The sequence below is a fragment of the Humulus lupulus genome, chromosome 2 (genome assembly GCF_963169125.1).
Source record: "Humulus lupulus chromosome 2, drHumLupu1.1, whole genome shotgun sequence".
NCBI classification, from domain to species: Eukaryota; Viridiplantae; Streptophyta; class Magnoliopsida; order Rosales; family Cannabaceae; genus Humulus; species Humulus lupulus.
This window is the reverse complement of record NC_084794.1, coordinates 283,680,805-283,701,141: the sequence shown is the minus strand read 5'-3', so window position 1 is coordinate 283,701,141 and position 20,337 is coordinate 283,680,805. Positions and strand designations below refer to the sequence as shown.

The following is a 20,337-nucleotide window of genomic DNA, read 5'->3' as shown; positions in this document are numbered from 1 at the left end:
AGAAGATGTAACAACTTGGGTTGGTGTGGAGTTTGGAGATTTAATTGTAAAGCAACTCAAACAATATATATATATATAAAAAAAAAGAGAAAGAAAAAAATACAACATATATAAAAATAAAAATAAAATAAAAAAAGTAGTAAAGAAAAAAAAATATATAGTAAATATTTTCTTTTAGATTTTGGTTTTTGATGGTTTAATGTGGTTATGGATGCAGAGAAAATGGAATCAAATGGGTCGCGAAGTTAGGCATTTTTGTTGTAGCAACATCAATATGATGCTACACATCAATTTTGACAAGCTCTCTAACTTAGTTTTGCTGCAGTAAAGTTCGAATAATGTTACAACATCAATTTTGAGCAAGCTCTCTGACTTACTTTTGCTGCAGCAAAGTTCGAATATTGTTACAGCATCATTTTTTGCCAAAGCTCTCTTACTTACTTTTACTGCAGCAAAGTTCGTGTAATGCTACAGCAAAGTTTCAGTAGACAATGGCATCTCTAATTTAACTTTGTTGCAACAAAGTTGGTACAATGCTTCAGCAAAGTTGCTAAACTTCAAAGAATAGTGATTTGGTCCTAAATCTTCCAATTTCAGCTTTAACCTCTTTTGAAACCCTGATCCTATCATCACCATCTCACACTTATCTCACCCAGCCACCCCACCATTGCACACCACCTGAATCCAACCCACCACCACCACAACCCGACGCCCTCGCCACCACACCTCTCACGCCTCCACCCAAACCGCCTATCCCACAAACCAGGCGACCACCATGCACCCATTCCGAAGCCACCTCTCAAACCCACGACACCACAAACCTCCCACTAACCCACGCACCCACCTGCGACCCTAAATCCAACACCCACCACCACCATTGCACACTACCTAAACCCGACCCACCACCACCACCACGACCCCATACCCCCCAAAAAAATTTCCATCTCTTGGTCATGGCAGCTCTTTATTTTGTTCTTCCTTGGGTTTTCACAACTTTTTACAACAAAGGGAACCCTTAAGTGTCGCAAGTTCTTTTAAGGTACCTCATTGATCTGGTTTTGTTAACTTTGTCATTTAAATTCATTTGGTTGTTGGATTTGTTATTGAGCATTATGCCTAGAACCAAGCAAGTAGCACAGAAAAAGAAACAGATAATGGCCAAGGAACAACCAGTTGTTGAAAAGTTAATATCCTCGAGGGCTGCCAAAAAATTAAAACAAGTTGTTTAGAGAGATATTTGGTTTGAGAGAGCATCCCCAAATGTTAGAATTCCTGATTATGTGATGACTGTGATTGACAATCAAGGGGCTTAAGTTTTGTACAGCATCTCGTGAGGCTATTGTTCCTTTGGTGAAAGAATTCCATGCAAACTTTATGTCAACGAAATCAAAACAAGTCATGGTCTGGAGAAAGCAAGTTAGTTTTTCGCCTCAGGACATCAATGTTGTTTTTGGGTTGCCCGATATCGATGAGACTGAGTATGGAGACATTTCCCCTCGACAAAGTGATGAAGAACTTGCCACTATGTTAACAGAAGTGACTATGGAGGGAACACAATGGATTGTTTCGAAGAAATATGGAGCTCACACTATCCCCCACACTGCTTTAACAACTCATGCTCGCGTATGGAACCATTTTATCAAAACCAACATGTTGCCCACCACCCATGACACCTCAGTTAGTAAAGATCGCGTCCTATTGATTTTTTAGCATTTTGACTAGCCTATCCATTAATGTGGGGGAGCTCATTTCAGAGAAGATCGTGGCTTTTGGTGCTATAAAGAGCAAGGGACCCCTTTTTTTCCACATTGATCACTGTGTTGTGCCTCAAGGCGGGTGTGCCCCTAGCTCCGTATGATGAAAGGCGTCACTCTCCATATTACATTGATGAGCATACAGTTCGAAAGGTTACCAAAGTTGCTTCTGTTCGGAGAGAGCGAGCCTCCACCTCTGCTCTACCACCATCGTCTGACCATAACTTTGCTGCCCTTCCAGACCCCATTGTCGCTGAGCTTTATGTCAATCAGCAGAGCATGCTCAGTCTGATGCATCACATGGAGGCCCAGAAGCACGCCTATTGGGGATATGTGCGCCAGCATGACAATGTCTTGCGTCATTTTTTCCAACCCACTGAGGCTTTCCCAAAGTTCCCTGAGGCCATCATGGAGCGGTGGCATGCACCTAAACCTTCCGCTGTGAATGCCTCTTCGGAAGAGGAGGATGACGTCGAGTAGAGGGAGTTTCTTTATTTTCCAGGATAACTATTTATTTCTTGTTCTGTTTTGTATTGTGTTTTATGTTTTGTACTGTGTTTTTCTGTTTGTTTTTTGTGTGCTGAGGATAGTGCTCTCCCTTCAGTTTATGGGGGTGTTGTTATAATTTCTATTGTGTTGTCTTAATTTCTTTTATTTTCTTAAGTTTTAGGTGTTGCTAGGTGTGTTTTGTTTGAGTCTTGAGTTGTGAGTCTAGGTTGTAATGGAATCAATTCTTATAATGGTTGTGTTTAAGTGTGGGGTGGCTCGATGATAAAATGTCAAAAAAACAAAATGTCAATATTTGTTAACTCTTATGTATTAATGAGTCTTTCGTACTTAAAGTTTTTTGTGTTAATTCAACCATAGTGAGAATGTGTCCCAATTGAGTGTGCATAGTTTGACCATGAAATCCCTCACCCTAGATTTAACTAAGTATTCATGAAGGTTTAAGTTTTTAGAATTGGCTTGATAATTCCCTTGAGGCGAAATCCTAAGAGGCCTAGTGATTTAGAGAGGATTTGGGCAAATTTTCTTAGATCTTTTGAGCTTTTCTTGCCTGCCTTGTAATTATTATCCCTAGTGACCCAACTTTGAGCTTATTGGCCTCTTTTGTTCATGTAACCTTAACTTGATAGTCAATCCCTTTTTGAATATCCCATTTTTATTTCTCACCAAACTTTAGGCTTAGTTTGTCTTGGATATTACTTGAGATAAGTTTGGGGGGAAAGTGAGGAAACAATATTTTGGTTTTGGGGTGTTTGTAGTATTTATACACTTATATGCTCAAATTTGTTAATTGTGTTTATATTTGTGTTATCTTCAATGTTTTTCAAAAAGAAAAAGAAAAAAAAAAAGAGATATGAATATTTAGCTAATTGTAAATAAATAAGTTGTATTTAGTTGCATTGTAGCTATAATTGAGCATATAAGTGTATCATTCATAAATAAATAAATAAAAATGGAATTGAATGTTATTGATTGAGTTGGGGGGATTGAGTTCACTTGTAAGGGGAAGAGGATAATGAATTCTTTAGGTCCAAGGCAAGCTAGGTTTTAAGGTTTAGCCTACAAAATTCATCATAATCCATACCTTTAGCCTAGCCTACATTATAACCATGTAAAGACTTATTGATCTAAATCGCTTTGTCAACTACATTAGTGGAGATGGGTTATTGAGTTCAGCATATGAAAGCATGAATTAAACCTTAGGATTATTGCTTAACTTAATCTAGGGAAGAGGGGTTGATTTGGAAGAACTATTTGTGCAATAAGTGAGATTGCATTGAAAACTTGGTTGGGTTAGCATCTTAATACTTGAGGAACTTGGCTTATTTATACACTTGAGTTATCAATTGAATCTTTGAGTTAAGAGCTTTATCCCCACTTTGATATGACCATTTCCAAATTTATTATAAGTTGTTTATTTTGTGTCTTTGTGGTGTGTTTGTGTTTTTAGAAATTGTGGTGTTGTGTGTTTGTTAGATAGTAAAGTCATCACTCGAGGATGAGCAATGGTTTAAGTTTGGAGGTGTGATAACTCTATATTTTAGAGTTATTAATTGAGCTTTGGGACTTAAAAAATCCAAGTGAAGTAGAGTGTTTGTGTTACTAATGTGTGGTTTTAGTCATTTTGTCTTTTAATTTTGTTTATGAATTTTGTTTAATCAATGATAAATCTTGTTGGAAAATAATTGGATTATGAACTAAAAAAATGTGATGTCTATTTTGAAGGCCAAAAAGAAAGGATGCTTAGAAAGCTTGGTGGAAATTGTGCAAAGAAAACATCTTGGAGTTGAAATCCTAATACTTTGTTGTAGCATCATTTCAACTTTGTTGCAGCAAAGTGTACACAGTCAGCAACTTAAGTCATGTATATTTGGCAAGTCATTAAATGAGATGGAATGACATGAGGAGGTGGAAAAAGAGGTAATATTTTTAGGGACAGTTGTGATCCCCACGTGGAGAGAGGGAGAAGAGGGTTTATACCCATTTTTGAGCCCTAAAATGTAAAATCTATCTTCTTCAACTTGTAGTAGCCGCCCAAGACCATTGAAGACCATTTTTTCTGCAACTTTTGAAGGAAAAAAAAACACCAAGGAGAAAGAGGAAAACATGGGAGAAGAGAAGAGAAGAGAAGAGAACGAAGAAGAGAACGAGGAGAACTCTCTACCATTTAGGGCTAGATTTTCTTAATCTTTTTCCTATTTTGAGTTTGCATTTCTTTTCTCTTCTTGAACTCATGGAAAAAATGGTGTTGAAGGTTTATGGTTATTTCTTTATTTTGAGTATGAACTAACTCTTTTGAAGCTAGGGATATTAATGAACCCCCAAGTTGTTAATTTAAATTTATGTTATGTTGCTCTTGTTCAATTAAGTTATGTTTATTGTTAATTCTTGCTTGACATTGATCAACTTTAGTGAGATACAAGCTAATATTAATTCTAGAAGGATTAAAATTAGTGGATATGCTTAATTGATGTATATTAATAATTATGTTGTTAATTAGTGAACATTATAGGAATATTGTATTCACCATGCAAACATATAAGATTGATGCTTACATTGTGTTCTTGAAATTGGATTAGCATTAGCATAGGGATATGTGGATTTAATTTAGCATGTGCATTTGGAAAGATGACATGTGCAATTGTTATAGAATCTTGGTTACAAGAATAACTTTGTTGTGAACCTTGTTGTCGCATTTGGGGAAACTACAAATTAGGGAAAATTGATATTCCTAGCTATTTCATCATTCATTTGGAAAAGTGACTATTCATTGATTTAGTTTAATTTGCTCATTTTATTATACTAAATAGTTTGCAAATTCTTAATTACTCACATCAATTTAAAGTGTTTGCAACCCAAATTGTTAGAGTAGATTTTTATAATATTTAGCTTAAAGCAATCCTTGAGGAGACGATAAAATTACTTATTACTTTATTATTAGTCAGACGATTATGTACACTTGCATATCTTAAAAGAAAAAAAATCACAACTTATGCACAGGTGGTGGAGAAAACCCTTACTGCAGAGGCTGCAGAGAACAAAATATGGCGCGAGAACGCGCCCAAAAAAAATACTAGAAGGATGGAACCTCCATTTATGGGTTTTGTCATCTTGCAATTCGGGTTGCAATAAGTTGGACACTTAAGGTTGTTTTAAAGTTTTTGTATTATCATGACTCATAATCATATAAATAAATATATATATGTCTCTTCTATATAAAAAGTATGTAGATAACAAAAGTTTTTGGTTTTAACATATTGTTTTTTTAACTTTAACAGAATAATTTAAATATTTATCAGAATATACCTTTAAAACTAATTAAAAATAAATATTTATCAATAATATTAATATAAATTCAAGTATTATAAATTATCATTATTATAATAATATTTAATATAAAACTACATATATAATAATTATATTAATATAAATTCAAATTCAAATGTTATAAAATATTATTATTATAATAATATATAATACTAGATATTTAATAATTATATTATTATAAATTTAAATATTATAAAATATTAATATGATAATAATATATAATCCTAATTTTTTACTAATTATATGAATTAAATATTATAAAATATTATTATTATTATAATATCTAATACAAAACTAGATATTTAATACTTATATAAATATAAATTTAAATATTATAAAATATCATTACAATAATAATATAAAATACATAATCTTAATTTTTATTAAAATACAATTATCATTTATGTTTAAAAATGTTATCATATTATATATTTTTTTTTTAAAATCATAAATAATGTTTTGTTTTAATTTTTCATTTATTATATATGTTTTTGTTATTCTTTTATATATTATTTATTTATATGACAATAATACAAATTTAATAAAAATAATTAATAAATTCTATAAAAAAAAACTAAGCAAACGTGTATTATTGGACGTTACTTGTATCTAGTTTATATTGTTTTGATTCTATTAAAGAATTTTAATTTTCTTGTGTTATATATTTATAAGTGTATAGCTTTGATATGCAGGACTATTCAAAATTCAGTAAGAGGGTGCCCAAGGCCACTAATGAATTTGAGTTCATCATTATTTGCAGAACAAATAGAAAGTGCATTAGGGAGAAAGCTAAGACCTCCCTTTGATCCTTACAAAGAAAAATAACTTTAACTTTCTTATAGCATCATATGTGATTCCCTATGTTGGACTCACTGGTTTAGTTGGAGCAAACCCAAACCTAACCCAAGCTAATTCCAAAAGAGTAAGCTTCAAAAAAATTCAATTCATTAATGTCTATTAAGTACCCAAATAAAATGAGTCAATTCACTTCTTACTAATCTTATCATTTCTGTTTTGTGAGATTCATTTAGCATCTGGCAGATCTTCTGGGTGTGGAATCAGGCAAAGATGTTGTAATTATAGGATTGCTATATGAGTGTAGGCAGTTGAGAGTGGAGCCATATGATGTAACTGTGGCAGAATTCACAAACCAAATTTTCAAGCAAATGGGTGGTGTGAAAGATGAAGGGCTTGTGGTACCAACAGTTTTAGGCGCTGAGGGAAGAGTTTCTGAAATGTGCTCTCCGCAAATCAGGACTCACTTTCATATGGAAGGACACCAATGGAGATACTTGGACTTACTTATGGACATGGTAACGAACGTGTGCCTGGGGTTTCTATCCCAATGGAGCTAATGGTCGTATTGCTAAGTCTTATCTGGCTCCTACCTAAGATTATTCTTGTTCTCTAAAAAAATATGTACCTAACACCTAAAAGAGTCCATGAGAATGTACAATTAAATAAATAAAGCTCAACAATAATACTTGTACTTTTATAAAATAAATAAATGAAAGTTGATTAAACTCTACCTTATAGATTGATGATACTTCAACTATAATGTGTCGATTGTACACGTATCTTCAAAACTGTTAGCGTGAGTAGCAATATTTAACTACAACACTGTATGGACATCCTCTCTCTTTAACTACCATATCATGAATTTTAAGTTATATAGGCGCCAAAGTTGGCAAAATATAACTGAAATTCCTTAGTTGATCCCAAGTGATAATGTAATCATTGTCCTCATGAGAGCAGAAATCCCTTTTTCATTGTCATTACATGTCCTGCCAAACAACATGGGCCCTTTGAACTTAAAAAACAACCAGGACACCCCAGCAAAATCCATAGCCTTTTGAAATGAACTTTGGCAGATGAGTTGATTCACTTTAAGAGAATCAAATCCAAGAGACTCATCCCTTACTGAGAATTTCATCCACAATGTATATTGGCCCCAAATGACCTAGAGAGTTAAACAAACATCGGACTAAGACATTCCATGTAGCAATGTTAGGAAAGATCTCTTCCCTTATCATCTTATGAAGATAAACAACCGCTTCGTCTAAACCTATCGAACTACAGATTCCCCACAAGAGACTAGTATATGTCATTACATCTGGATGCCACTTGTTTGATCCACCAACCCTTTCCAATACTTGGGTTGCATGCCTTATCTTTCCCTGCTTACAGTAGGCATAAATAATTGTGTTATAAGTAATGAGATCAAGCATTTTTCCTTCTACAACCATTTTGCCAACTAACTGCAAAGCCTTCTCAGGCAAACCAGCATGACAAAACCCATGGAGTGTAGTATTACAAGTGACTAAATTTCGTTCTATTCTTTTTTCTTCCATCTCCCTAATGAGCTCAAAAGCTTCTTCGAATCTGTTCACTTTGAAGAGACCATCCAACAATTCGTTATATGTTGTGATGTTAGGCAAACACCCATACCTGCTCCACATCTCATTAAGCACCTGTAGTGCCCACTCTGCTCTTCCACTCCCACATAATCCCTTAATAAGGGTGTTGAAGGTGATTGTATTTGGAGGACAGCTCTGGGCAGTCATTTTCTCTATTAGAATATAAGCCCGGTTGAACATAGAATTCCTACAAAGTACATCTACCATGCATGTATATGCTACGACATTAGGACGGCAACCACAATTCATCATCCTGTTCCAAGTCTCAGATGCACCAAAAAGATCGCCAACTTTTGCAAAGCCATCAATAAGAGTGCTGTATATGTTAACATTTGGTGAGCAGCCACTTCTCTCCATTTGATGAGCAACAGATACAGCCTTATCCACATTCCCACTAGAGCAGAGACCATGTATAAGAGTATTATAAGCAACAACGTTAGGCTCTAATCCCTCAATAATCATCTTGTTCCACAAGGCAAGAGCTTCATGCAATCTACCTTCCACAAACAACCCTTTTATCAATGAAGTAAAAGTATGAATATTAGGACTACATCCTTTCACAAACATTTTAGCTAAAACTGCAAAAGACAAGTTGACATGCCCAATATCAGAAAGAGAACTAATAATAGTCGAGTAAGTTATAGCATTAGGGTCGATTCCTTTATCCACCATTTCAGCCAACAATTCAAACCCCTCCTCAATTTTGTACTCCTTGCACACCCCATTAATCAAAGCATTATAAACAGGTAAAATGGGTTCAAATCTAACAGAAAGAGCTCTCGCTTCCTCAACTTTACCAAGCTTACACAAAGAAGATACTATAGTCGTATAGCTAACAGAATCTGGGGAGCAACCCTTCTTAGACATTTCTTCAAGCAACTTACATGCATTATCCACCCTATCATTTTTGCACAAAGCCTTCAGAAGAATATTATAAGTAAACAAATTTGGCTCAAACCCATCTTTCTTCATATTAGTATATATAGGATTAATCATATGAAACCTGTTCTCACCAAGCAAAGCATCCAAAATATGATTGTAAATCCTCACCGTTGGTTTACACCCGAACTCGCTTATCCTATAAAACATCTTCAAAGCCTGCTCTGCCGAACCAGCTCGCTTATAAGAGTTTATTACTTGAACAAACAAATCTTCAGAGCACCCAATTCCTTCCAACTTCATCTGCTGCAAAAGGTACTGAACTCCATCCATTTGAGTTTCCCACCCGAGCTTTTCAACCATGGCGGCGTACGTTAGAGGGGTGTGCTTGAAAGCTCGAGAATTGGCTACGGACATGAAGTACTCCATTGCCAAGGAGATATCTCGCTCTTGTTTCAACTTTTTCAACACATTGAACTCGTTGAGAAGAGCCTCCATGGATTGGAATTGGGGTTTATCAATGGAATTTGGAATTGGGTTGGTGTTGGTGTTGGTGGTTAGGACAAAGGGTATTGATGGTTTGTGGAGTTTGAGTAGTAAGGAACGTCCTTCTTTCAGATACATTTTAGAGCTTTCTCCAGCTTTACCTCGCAAACAACTCAAAACTCTTCTAAACCCAATTCATGAGAGCCCAATCTACAAAGCTAAAAACTAAGGTAAAAAAGAGAGCATCTTTGGTCGATTAGGAGAGGAGTTGGGGAGACTCTGACGAAGATGTGCTTGTTCCGTTAAGCTCTCTGGTCTATGCAATAACAGAAGTATATTTTGGTGTAACACAAAGAAATTGATATGAGTTTCAATATTCCTTCAAATATTAGAACAATAATATCTAATACCAAACATTGTCAAAAAAAAATATATCCCGATTTTGCTTAAAATTATTTTAAATATAAGATTAATGGTTGGGTACTCAACCTTAAGAAAAGTTTAGAGAAGCAGTGTCCAAAAAGTAAAAAATAAAATTTTATATTTAAAATATATTTTACTAATTAAATTATAATTTATATTACTATTTTAATCTATTTTATAAAATACAAAGTCTAAAATATAATTTATTAAAATATAAAATCTAAATGTTTATTTTAGCTAAACACAAAATCTAAAATAATATTTTTCTAAATACATATATGTAATAGGAAATATAAGTTTCTAGGATGATAATAATTATTTTTAGTAGTATTTTTTTATTTTGTTGTTGTTTACAAATTATTTAGTGGTATTTTATACTTGTTGAACCCTAAAGTTTTAACTTTCAATATTCTATATTTTTATGTTTCTTAGCTTCTATATTTGTATTGGTATAGCTTGTATGACAGACAACAACAAAATCAATGAATGATTTTTTTTATTGTCTTGTGTTTTGATTCTCTCCTTTTTTATATAGTTTTATGCATTTTATGTAACTATTTTTGTCTTTGTTTTATAAAAATAAGTTTTGTGTTTTGTCTTATTATCTATTTGGGCTCTTTATTTTAACAAATTATATTTTGGACCCTATATTTTGTAAAATGATTAAGATAGACTCATAAACTCAATTTTAGTGAAAAATTTTAATTAAAATAACAAATAATTCACAAAATTAACAATTTAGAACAAAAGCACAATCATTGTTCCTAAAAACTATGTTGTTATATTCAATTTTTTCTTCATCAAAATTGGATTTATGGGTCTATTTGAATTATTTTACAAAACATATAGTCCAAAATATAATTTATCAAAATACAGATTCTAAAAAGATAATTAAACAAAACACAAGATATAAACCTTGACAATAATAATCACACTAACTTTAAATTTATATATAATAATAATGTCTCTACATTCTATGAAACAAAACTGTATATTTTTATATAGTAAAATGCATATTTAGAGTTGAGTATTTTGTAAAAATGGCCTTTATGAAAACTTAATTAGGGAAATAGCTTTACAAATCTTTTATTAGCAAAATGGCATTTTTTTAAATTAACAATAAAACTTAATTAAAACTCACTTAATTAATTTTTTTTTCTGAATTGGATTGAAAATAAAAAGAAACCCTATGAGAGAGAAATACTCATGCTTTCTCGAACCTAAGTATGCCTCCCTTCTCCTCAACTTCTCTTCATCTCCATTTCGCTTCTATTCTTTAATGATATTCACATTTCCTTATTTTTGTTGAACTTTTAAGATACCACTTATCTTGGCTGCTATAGTTATAAATTTTATTCGGTTGCTATAATACATGTGCCTAAAAAAGTTGTGGTCTAGGCGATGCAACCTTGAGGGTCTCTTACTTCAATTTGAGGGCCGCCCTAATATATACCATACATTATATTATTTAATTACATTATAAAAGGGAAATTTGACTTTTCATGCTTAATAGTATGGTGTAATACAAAATAATGCTAGGCATTTTTAATATTACAAAATAATGCCAATTCATTTTTGGATACCCAAAATACCCCTAAAAACAACTATCTCCTCTCTTCCCTCCTCCTCTCTTCCTTTCTCCTCTCTTCCTTCTTCTTGTTTCTTCCTCACTCTCACTCACCTCACCTCACCTCACCTCACCTCACCTCACCTCACCTCACCTCACACCACCACTAAGAGCACCACGGTAGAACCCCATCGAGCAAGGGACCGCCACTAAGAAAGCCATTTGTAGAAGGGGATCAAGACCAAAGTAAGGGTTGAGAAATCTTGGAGAAAAATTTAATGGGTAAGCAATTTCTTCTTAAATAATTGGATTAGTGATGTTTCATTTAAACTTTTTGAGCATTTCGAATAGATCTGAGCAATATTTGTACATTTTTTTGGGTTTTTTCTGGTTTTTTGTCGATCTGCGTTTTCTGGGAATTTTCTGGGTTTGTGTTGTGCTCGATGCCTGCTCGATGGCACATCGATTTTTGGGTTGCATGTTCTACTCGATGGGTACTCGATGGTAATGTGCATTCTCACTATTTCATGCATGCTCGATGGATGCTCGATGCCTGCTCGATGTAGGCTCGATGGCACATCAATTTTAGGGTTGCATGTTCTGCTCGATGGGTACTCGATCGTAATGTGCATTCTCAGTATTTCATGCATGCTCGATAGATGATCGATGCAAGCTCGATGGCACATCATTTTTTACGTTGCATGTTGTACTCGATGGTTACTCAATACCTACTCGATGGGTACTCGATGGCAATGTGCATTATCACTATTTCATTCATGCTCGATGGATGTTCGATGCCTGCTCGATGCAAGCTCGATGGCACATCATTTTTTACGTTGCATGTTGTGCTCGATACCTACTCGATGCAAGCTCGATGGTAATGTGCATTCTCACTATTTCGTGCATGCTCGATGGAGGCTCGATGCAAGCTCGATGGTCATGTTTTTCAGCATCGTTAAAAGACCATTTCCTACCATCTGTTTTTCAGCTAACTGTATTTGTGTTTTTTTATTTCAGGTTCTACTGTTTACGTATTTGTTTCTTACAACGGTGTTTGGGAAATGCATGGTAGGAAATGGTATTTTAAGGATGCTGAAGGTGAAGTGGTACCAGTAGAGAATGATGTCACTTACTTGCAAATACTTGACATACTGCACGAGACATTTCAGGTGGATAGAGAGGTGTATGAATTGAAACTCGAGGTGCCATACGTATGCGGCGAGCAACCATTTGCACCGGTTCAATTGAAGAATGATCGTCAAGTTCGTGTATTCTTAGGAATAAGCTTGAAAGAACGGGTAGTCTTATGTGTAACTCCAGTTAAGAAGAATGTCATATCAGATCCTTCTCCTAGTGTGAACAAAAAAGACACGACCAGTGTCGATCCATCTCCTGCAGGTAGCAGTTACAAGCATCTTAGCGAGGTGGGCACTTTTGTTCCAATTACTGATCCGATGGCTACTATTCAGCTTAATATACCACAAGGAGGTCCCACAGGTGTGCTTGAGGCATATAAGTACGATCCCTATGTGAATGATGATCCAGTTGGTAATTGCTTTGAAGATACTGATGATGGTTCCGAGGATGACTCGTATTATAGTGCAGATGTTTCAAATGAGGAGTTAGACATTTCCCAAGCCCAACAAGTAGAAGAAGAGTCCGGACTGCCTCTTGCACATGCACACCTCCCAACTCAAGGACGCTAAGCACCTACTCGAAGCAGGAATCAACCTGCTAGGACAGAAGATAACACTGGGTGGAGGGAGACAATTGTATTAAGAGAAGATCACACCAGATGGAGTGCCCCAATATTTACAAAAGAAGATATTGAGGCATCTGCTAAAACCCATTCCTCATCATCTGGTGGACCAATGGGAGAAATATATGTTGGGAAGACTTTTGAGGACAAGATTGATTTAAAATCCAAAGCTACTCTATTTGCAATGAAGAATAACTTTGAGTATATGGTGAAAAAGTCTGGTACTGACGTGTGGTATATCACATGCAAAGATCCTGACTGTTGTTGGAGACTGAGAGGGAAAAAACAACCAATGTCCCCCATGTTTGAGATCATGGTATACAAGAGCGTACACACATGCTCACTAGAAGTGCGACAAAAAGGTCATCGTCAAGCTGCACCGTGGGTCGTTGAACACCTCATAAACAACAAATACGCAGTTGATGGGACCAATTACATGGCAAATAACATAAAGGAGGATATGAAGAAAAAATTTGGTATTGATATGAGTTATGAAAAGGCATGGAGATGTAGAGAGAAGGCACTTACGTATGTTAGGGGGACATATGAGGATTCATATTGCAAGCTGCCATCCTACTTGCACATGTTGCAACAAAAGAATCCAGGTACAATTACTGATTTTGTCACTGAAGATGGTCGTTTCCCATATTGCTTCTTTGCCCTTGGAGTTTGTAGGAGAGGATTCAGATTTTGTCGTCCTATGATATGTGTGGATGGCACGTTTGTAACGCCCCAACTCCTGGGACCGTTACGGTGTGCCTTATAAACAGTGCTAAACTCGCTAATTGAGTCATTTGGCCAAAATCGTGAACTAAGTATGATTAGCGGTTTAAGGATTAAAAACTTTGGTTAGGATGTAACGTTTCACTAGAACGTTTAATATATACGTTGGGATCCCAAAAATATAAATTTCAGAGTTTATTACAGAAAATATTTACAATGGGTCGTTCTAAACGGCAAAACAGGGTTCAACCCTAGTTCCACTTTAAACCTCGGCCGTGGCGGACGAGCAGCTGCATATGTACACGTCATCACATAAGCTCTCCAACTCAAGGATGGTCTAGCTTCCTCTTGCCTTTACCTGCACCACATAGCACCCGTGAGCCGAAGCCCAGCAAGAAAACATAACACTTTACATAAACATTATCAAATGATTATCATTATAATCACACTGAGCGTAAAACTTTCAAACCAATGAGTGAACATCACATGATTCAAGAGGGAGAGTGGCTGCTAGGTAAGCCACTAGCCTCCAAGTACTTATTTCATTCATCGACCCTCGAGGTCGGTCTGGCATTAATGCTCTTTGAGTCATTCAATGCTGATGGTCGATTAGATCTAATCTCTGTTGGCTTGCGTGAACCACGCTAAGACCGTTCTGACTAATAAGTTAGCGCTATGAGACCAGTGTCCAGTATCACTGCCGAACTTGACTAATAAGTCACAGCTTCACAGCTGATACTAACACCTTTGCCAATTCTGACTGACGAGTCAGTGCAACGTGACCAGTGCCCAGTACCACTGCCGAACCTGACTAATGAGTCACAGCTTCACAGTTGATACTAGCACCTTTTCCAAATCTGACTAATTAGTCAGTACCATGCACAAGTAAGCAATGCTATCAATATGTATCATATGCCAGTTATCCAAGAATAGGTGTTATACCCAGATTTCGAGCTGTGTTAAATATGACCTCGAAAGTTGGATTCGCAGCAATTGGACTCGTAAGGTTTAGAGTGCTCCAGGACTAAATATCGAGCCTGCAAGACATAGACGACCTCAAATATGGTGACCTCGAAGTGTTCATGAACTCAAAAGGTAGCTCTGGAGACGCATCCATCCTCAGGGATGACCTCGGATCATGGGTCCCGAGCTCGACGCACATACAATCTCGAAAGCCATGTGACCTCGGGAGATGTCTCTAGCTCGAAAGCTGACGAGAAACCTGGGAAGCTAAGGCCTTGGAGATATATGATAAAAACCTTGAATATCTATAAGTGTTGACCATACGAGATGTAATCCTCATTTATTACTGTAAATCCCCTAGAATCGTGGGATATTATTTGGTCAGTTATACGTCCCCTGGTCTTCAGGGGACGTTTCCTTTTATATTTGATTATAGGCATTTAAAGCCATTTATTTTATTTACGCAAAAAGAGTAACTACCCAAAATATGTGGGATAGTATTCTGCAGCCTTCTCTATAAATAGAGAGGTCATGCACCATTGTAAGGGACCGAAATTCTGAACCTTGGGAGAAAACTCTGGAGAATTCATCCTTGAAGGATTTTCAGAGATAATCTTAAGTCTTAATAAGAAAGACTCGTGGACTAGGCAGATTTAACTGCTGAACCACGTAAAAATTGTGTGTTTGTATTGTCATATTTTAATTGGTCATTATCAGTTATTGTTTACGTGCTCTCCTTTCACTATTGACGAAAAACGGTGTCAACAGTTTGGTGCTTTCATTGAGAGCCTTAAGCATTCATCCCTGAGAAAATCATGGCCACAAACAATCAGAACACACCTGAAGAAAATTACCCAAGACGTCCTGGAAAACAACCAATGGAGAACCCAGATGTTGAGGAGAGAAGTGGGTCTTCTGATTCCCAGGGACCACCCCCTCCACCAAGGGATGAGGATATGTACTACAATCCGGAGCGGTACGTTCCTATTGTGGAACTTGAAAACCGGCAACTGAAGAAGCTGTTGGCAGAAGCCAACAAACGGAATGAGGAATTGACAAGGATAGCCGCAGAGGCGCAGGTGGCTCAACCCCCGCCTCCGCGCGAAAACCAAGTCCCTCCTCCAAGGGACGTGCATGTTCCTCCCCGAAGGCCCCGCAGGCGTCCATGAAAGGATGCTGCCACAAGGAGGCCGACTCAACCTTCGGCACCAGCAGAGCCATCCGCTCCACCTAGGCCCCAGAGGAGTACTCGGGCTCGGGCCCCGGCTAACCCGCCTATGGAAGTGCCAGCAGGAACTGAGAATAACCGAACCCCTGCAGAGGCTCGGACTCAGGTACCTGGGAGCGCACCAAATGCGACCGACCCATCTCGGGCGAATTCCGGACCCTCTAGGCCGCGACAAGGGTGGCAGCCACCGTCGCCTATACGGTTTCCTCCGTCACCCATAAGATATCCTTCGCCGCCCCCCCCCCCCCCCCCCCGCAGGAACGCTCAACCCGTTCGAGATCAGAATGAAGGGCGTGCGGGGGAAAGACAAGGAAACAGGGAGACTTTCCAGGAGCGGAGAGGCACCCCGTCTGAGAAAAGTCAGACGTCTCAGTCTCGCACAGCGGAGACGAGGCGACGTGGGAAGAATCCATCACGAAATAACCAAGCAATGAGTTTTACCAGTGAAGATTCCGGAGAGACCAGGCCAGTCAGTAAGCATGACCGAGGTCATAAGAATACCAGAAGCCGCAAAAATCGTCGCGACCTGCGAGACCACCTGAATCAGAGTCGGGGTAATGGTGACCATACGAATCCTGACTTGAGGAATCGCTTGAATAGGCGTAGAGACCCCTCGCGGAGACGCGAGCCTGGAATCACGATCAATGACAATCAATTCCAGATAGTACCTCCTACTGACCCAGTCCAAGAAAGAATCGATCAGCTCGAAAGAGCCTTTAGGCTTTTAAAGAATGAACGAGGAAATGGTTGACATGAGGACTCTGACGAGGAGCTCGAGCCGTTTGCTCCCCATATTTCCAACACTTAATTTCCTCAAGGGTTTCGAATCCCTCACATCCCAACGTTTGAGGGAAAAATCGACCCGTGTAGTCACCTGAGCACGTTCAACACTATCATGAGAGCCAGTAACGTGGGTTACGAGCTCCGGTGCATGTTGTTTCCAACATCATTGGCAGGGCCTGCCAAAAGTTGGTTCGAAAAATATAAGAGACACTCAATAACTTCTTAGGAGCAGTTGTCCAAAGACTTTAAGAAGCAGTTCAGAGCAATGGTGGGGGTCAGACCAGAGGCATCCACCTTAACTAACGTCCGACAACAGCCAGGCGAAACACTAAAAAGTTACCTAACAAGATTCAATCTGGAAGTCGCCCGAGCTCGGGACGTAGATGACAGTGGACACCTAATGGCTATCCGAGCTGGTGTATTACCGGGAATTTCCCTTTGGGATGACATGCAAGGGAAACCGGTAAGGTCAATAACCGAGTTTAACAGACGAGCGCAGAGGTTTGTCAATGTAGAGGAAGCGAGGTCGACGCTCAAAGCGACCCCCCAGTCCGAAACTACAACGATAAACATCAACTCTGCCTCAACCTCGACGGACCCAGCAGCTCCAAAGCCTGCCACGGAGAATCCCTCCAAGAGAAAAAAGAACGAAGGAAGTAACCCCGAAGCTGAGGGAGGAAAGAAAAAGAAAGGGGAGAGGTATTTCTCCATGTATAGGGTATACACTGAGCTCAATGAGTCTCGGGAGAACATATACCTGGCTAATGAAAACCAGGTCCCCTTTAGGCGCCCAGACCCGATGAGAAATCAAAAATCTAAGAGGGATTCCAGTAAATATTGTCGGTTCCACAGAGACACCGGGCATACAACTGATGAATGTCGACAATTGAAGGATGAAATCGAAGGGTTGATCTCGAGAGGTTACTTCCGAAAGTATGTCAAAAACCAGAGTACTGGACAGACGGCCGCGGGCCAGAGAGTAGCCGCGCCTCCGACGACACAAAACAACAACTCCCGAGCTCGGGAAGAAGACAGGCCCCCGCCGATTGATGGAGAGGATGTAATAACTATCTCGGGAGGGACTCATCTCGCAGGAGGAGGCAGGAATGCCCAAAAGAGATATGTTAACGAGTTATAGACAGGGGACAGGTCTCCTTATGAACCCGAGCCTAGGGCACCAAAAAGGCAGAGGATTGAAACACAACCAATAACCTTCACCGAGGAAGACGCCTCCCATGTCCAGTTCCCTCATCATGATCCGCTGGTCATTACTCTTCAACTGGCCAATAAAAGGGTCCACCGAGTTCTCATAGATAATGGGAGCTCAGTCAACATCCTTTATAAAGCAACCCTCGAGAAGATGGGACTCTCCCTTCGCGACCTGAAAGCATGTGCAACTACTTTGTACGGCTTTTCAGGAGAAGGAACTGCCTGTATGGGATCCATTGAGCTCTCCGTGACCTTGGGAGACTATCCAGTCTCGGTGACCAAGATAATGGAGTTCGTGGTAGTAGATTTACCATCTGCCTACAATGTGTTGCTCGGGAGACCCCCCCTGGTCGAGCTGGGGGCAGTTTCATCAGTAAGGCATCTGGCCCTTAAGTTCCCGACCCCTAGCGGAGTCGGGACATTAAAAGGAGACCAATTAGCAGGAATGGAATGCTATAGCATCTCACTACAAGAAAAAACAGTATTCATAACACTTAAAAACTGCTAACTGGGACTATTAATAGCACTTCTGAAAATGCTAACATAGCCCCTGTTATTAAAAGTCCAATCTTTTCTATAACAGTTTTTGAATGTTATGTTCGGTGTTATCTTAAACTATTCAATAACACATTTTTAGGTGCTATAATATTCAAATAATAACATTTAGATAGAATTTTTGGTTATAAATTTGAAGTTTAATCTTGTACTTTTTTCATAACACTTTTCAACTGTTACATTTGATTATTTTAATAGTATTTTTAGTTTGTTATATTATATAAATCATAACGATTTGTTTCGCTTATAATATGTTTTTAAATCGTAACATATAGTAATAAAATTTAGTTACTTTAGTGTGGATAATATATTTTAAATTTTATTTTAATAAGTATACTTATATGGTTTTTTTTTTAATTAAAAGATCTTCATTATTGTATTTTGATAAAAAAAAAAAACAAAATTAATCATAAAATGTAATTCTCAATAGATTGATAAACCATAAGTATTACATTAAAAAATAACTAATTCAAACCATGAATGTGTCTACTTCATAAGATATTAGTTCTAACTTAAGTTTGAAAGCATAACATAATAAAGTTTTATAATCTTGAACATTTTTTACTTCAAACTATAGTTTGGATGATGTTGTTGCTGCTGCTAATGTTATTGTTGTTGTTGTTGTAGCTGTTCTTCAGATTGTTGTGCTTGACTATGAACCCCAGATGGCGTACTAGTCCTTCCAGGGAACTTGTTCAAACTCTCTGAAAAATAAATAGAGAAAGATAAGCAGTCAGGTTTGGAGAGCTGATGCCACAAACCTAACATACAATTAGCCCCATTTAAATCATTACTGACTATAATCAACATGAACAAAACAGAATTCAGAAATCCAAATATAAATAAGCATAATAGAAAACAAAATGAAGATTCAAACAAAGCTTGGGAACAACTGCAAGATGAAAACTAAAATAAATAAATAATATAACAAGTGAATGCAAAGCCAATCCCATAACTATCATATAAACTATAACTTACCAAAGCTATAAATAAGAAAAGAGAATACAATGCAAATAAAATCAAACTTGTCAAACAACTTGCTGCCATTAGAGAATACAGTGAATGTATATCAATATGTTTCAGTATATTTGTATTTTACTGTTTTAACAAGTTAATAATGAGTTCATACAACCCTGTAAAGATAAGGCAGTAGAAGAGGTATAGAAGAAATTTCTGCTTGAGTTTCACATACAATAAATTCAGTATTCTAACAGTTAAATTGTGTCTGAAGTTAGCATAATATTATAACAAAAATAAAAGTAAGAGAAGTAATAAAATAGAATAACAAATTTAAGAAACATGAAAAATTTAAATTCCCATTTCACAGACAAAAGGATCTCTAGCTCTCATATTATGTCATGGTGTCAGCCAAGGGTGATGAGGGTGCATCTAACCTTGTAAGAACCTTAGGAAATCCACTAGTATCCCTTGTTATCTGCAAACACCAATATAAAGGTTCAGGACATAGTTGGTACATACCCTTTCAGATATTTCAAAATCTAATGCAGGCATAAGCCTTTAGTTTGATGATATGGTTTAAAATGTTTTACATTTCAGCATCCTTATTATGATCTTTAATATGTACACACCACTCAAATCAAAGACTCATAAAAACCAAAGAAAGTTAAAAAAAAAAAGCTAGAAATATTTTCTAACTACATGAAAGAAGAAGAAATCAGATCCCTACAGTGAAGATAGCAATTGATTATAGGTGCCAACTCAAATTTTAATTTTTTGGTATTAATACAGCAGAAAAG

General features: G+C 37.1%; 1 protein-coding gene across 1 annotated transcript; it reads right to left on the bottom strand.

Annotated features, from left to right (window-relative positions):
* Window positions 1-7,059: 7,059 nt before the first annotated feature.
* LOC133819575 (pentatricopeptide repeat-containing protein At3g48810) lies at window positions 7,060-9,757 on the bottom strand. Its single transcript, XM_062252858.1, has one exon. The coding sequence runs from the start codon at window positions 9,506-9,508 to the stop codon at window positions 7,499-7,501; it is 2,010 nt and encodes a 669-aa protein (XP_062108842.1). The 5' UTR covers window positions 9,509-9,757; the 3' UTR covers window positions 7,060-7,498.
* Between the last annotated feature and the right edge of the window lie 10,580 nt (window positions 9,758-20,337).

Bases quoted from the DNA above. Each gene is read 5' to 3' on its own strand.
- LOC133819575 (XM_062252858.1), bottom strand. From the start codon at position 9,508: ATGTATCTGAAAGAAGGACGTTCCTTACTACTCAAACTCCACAAACCA.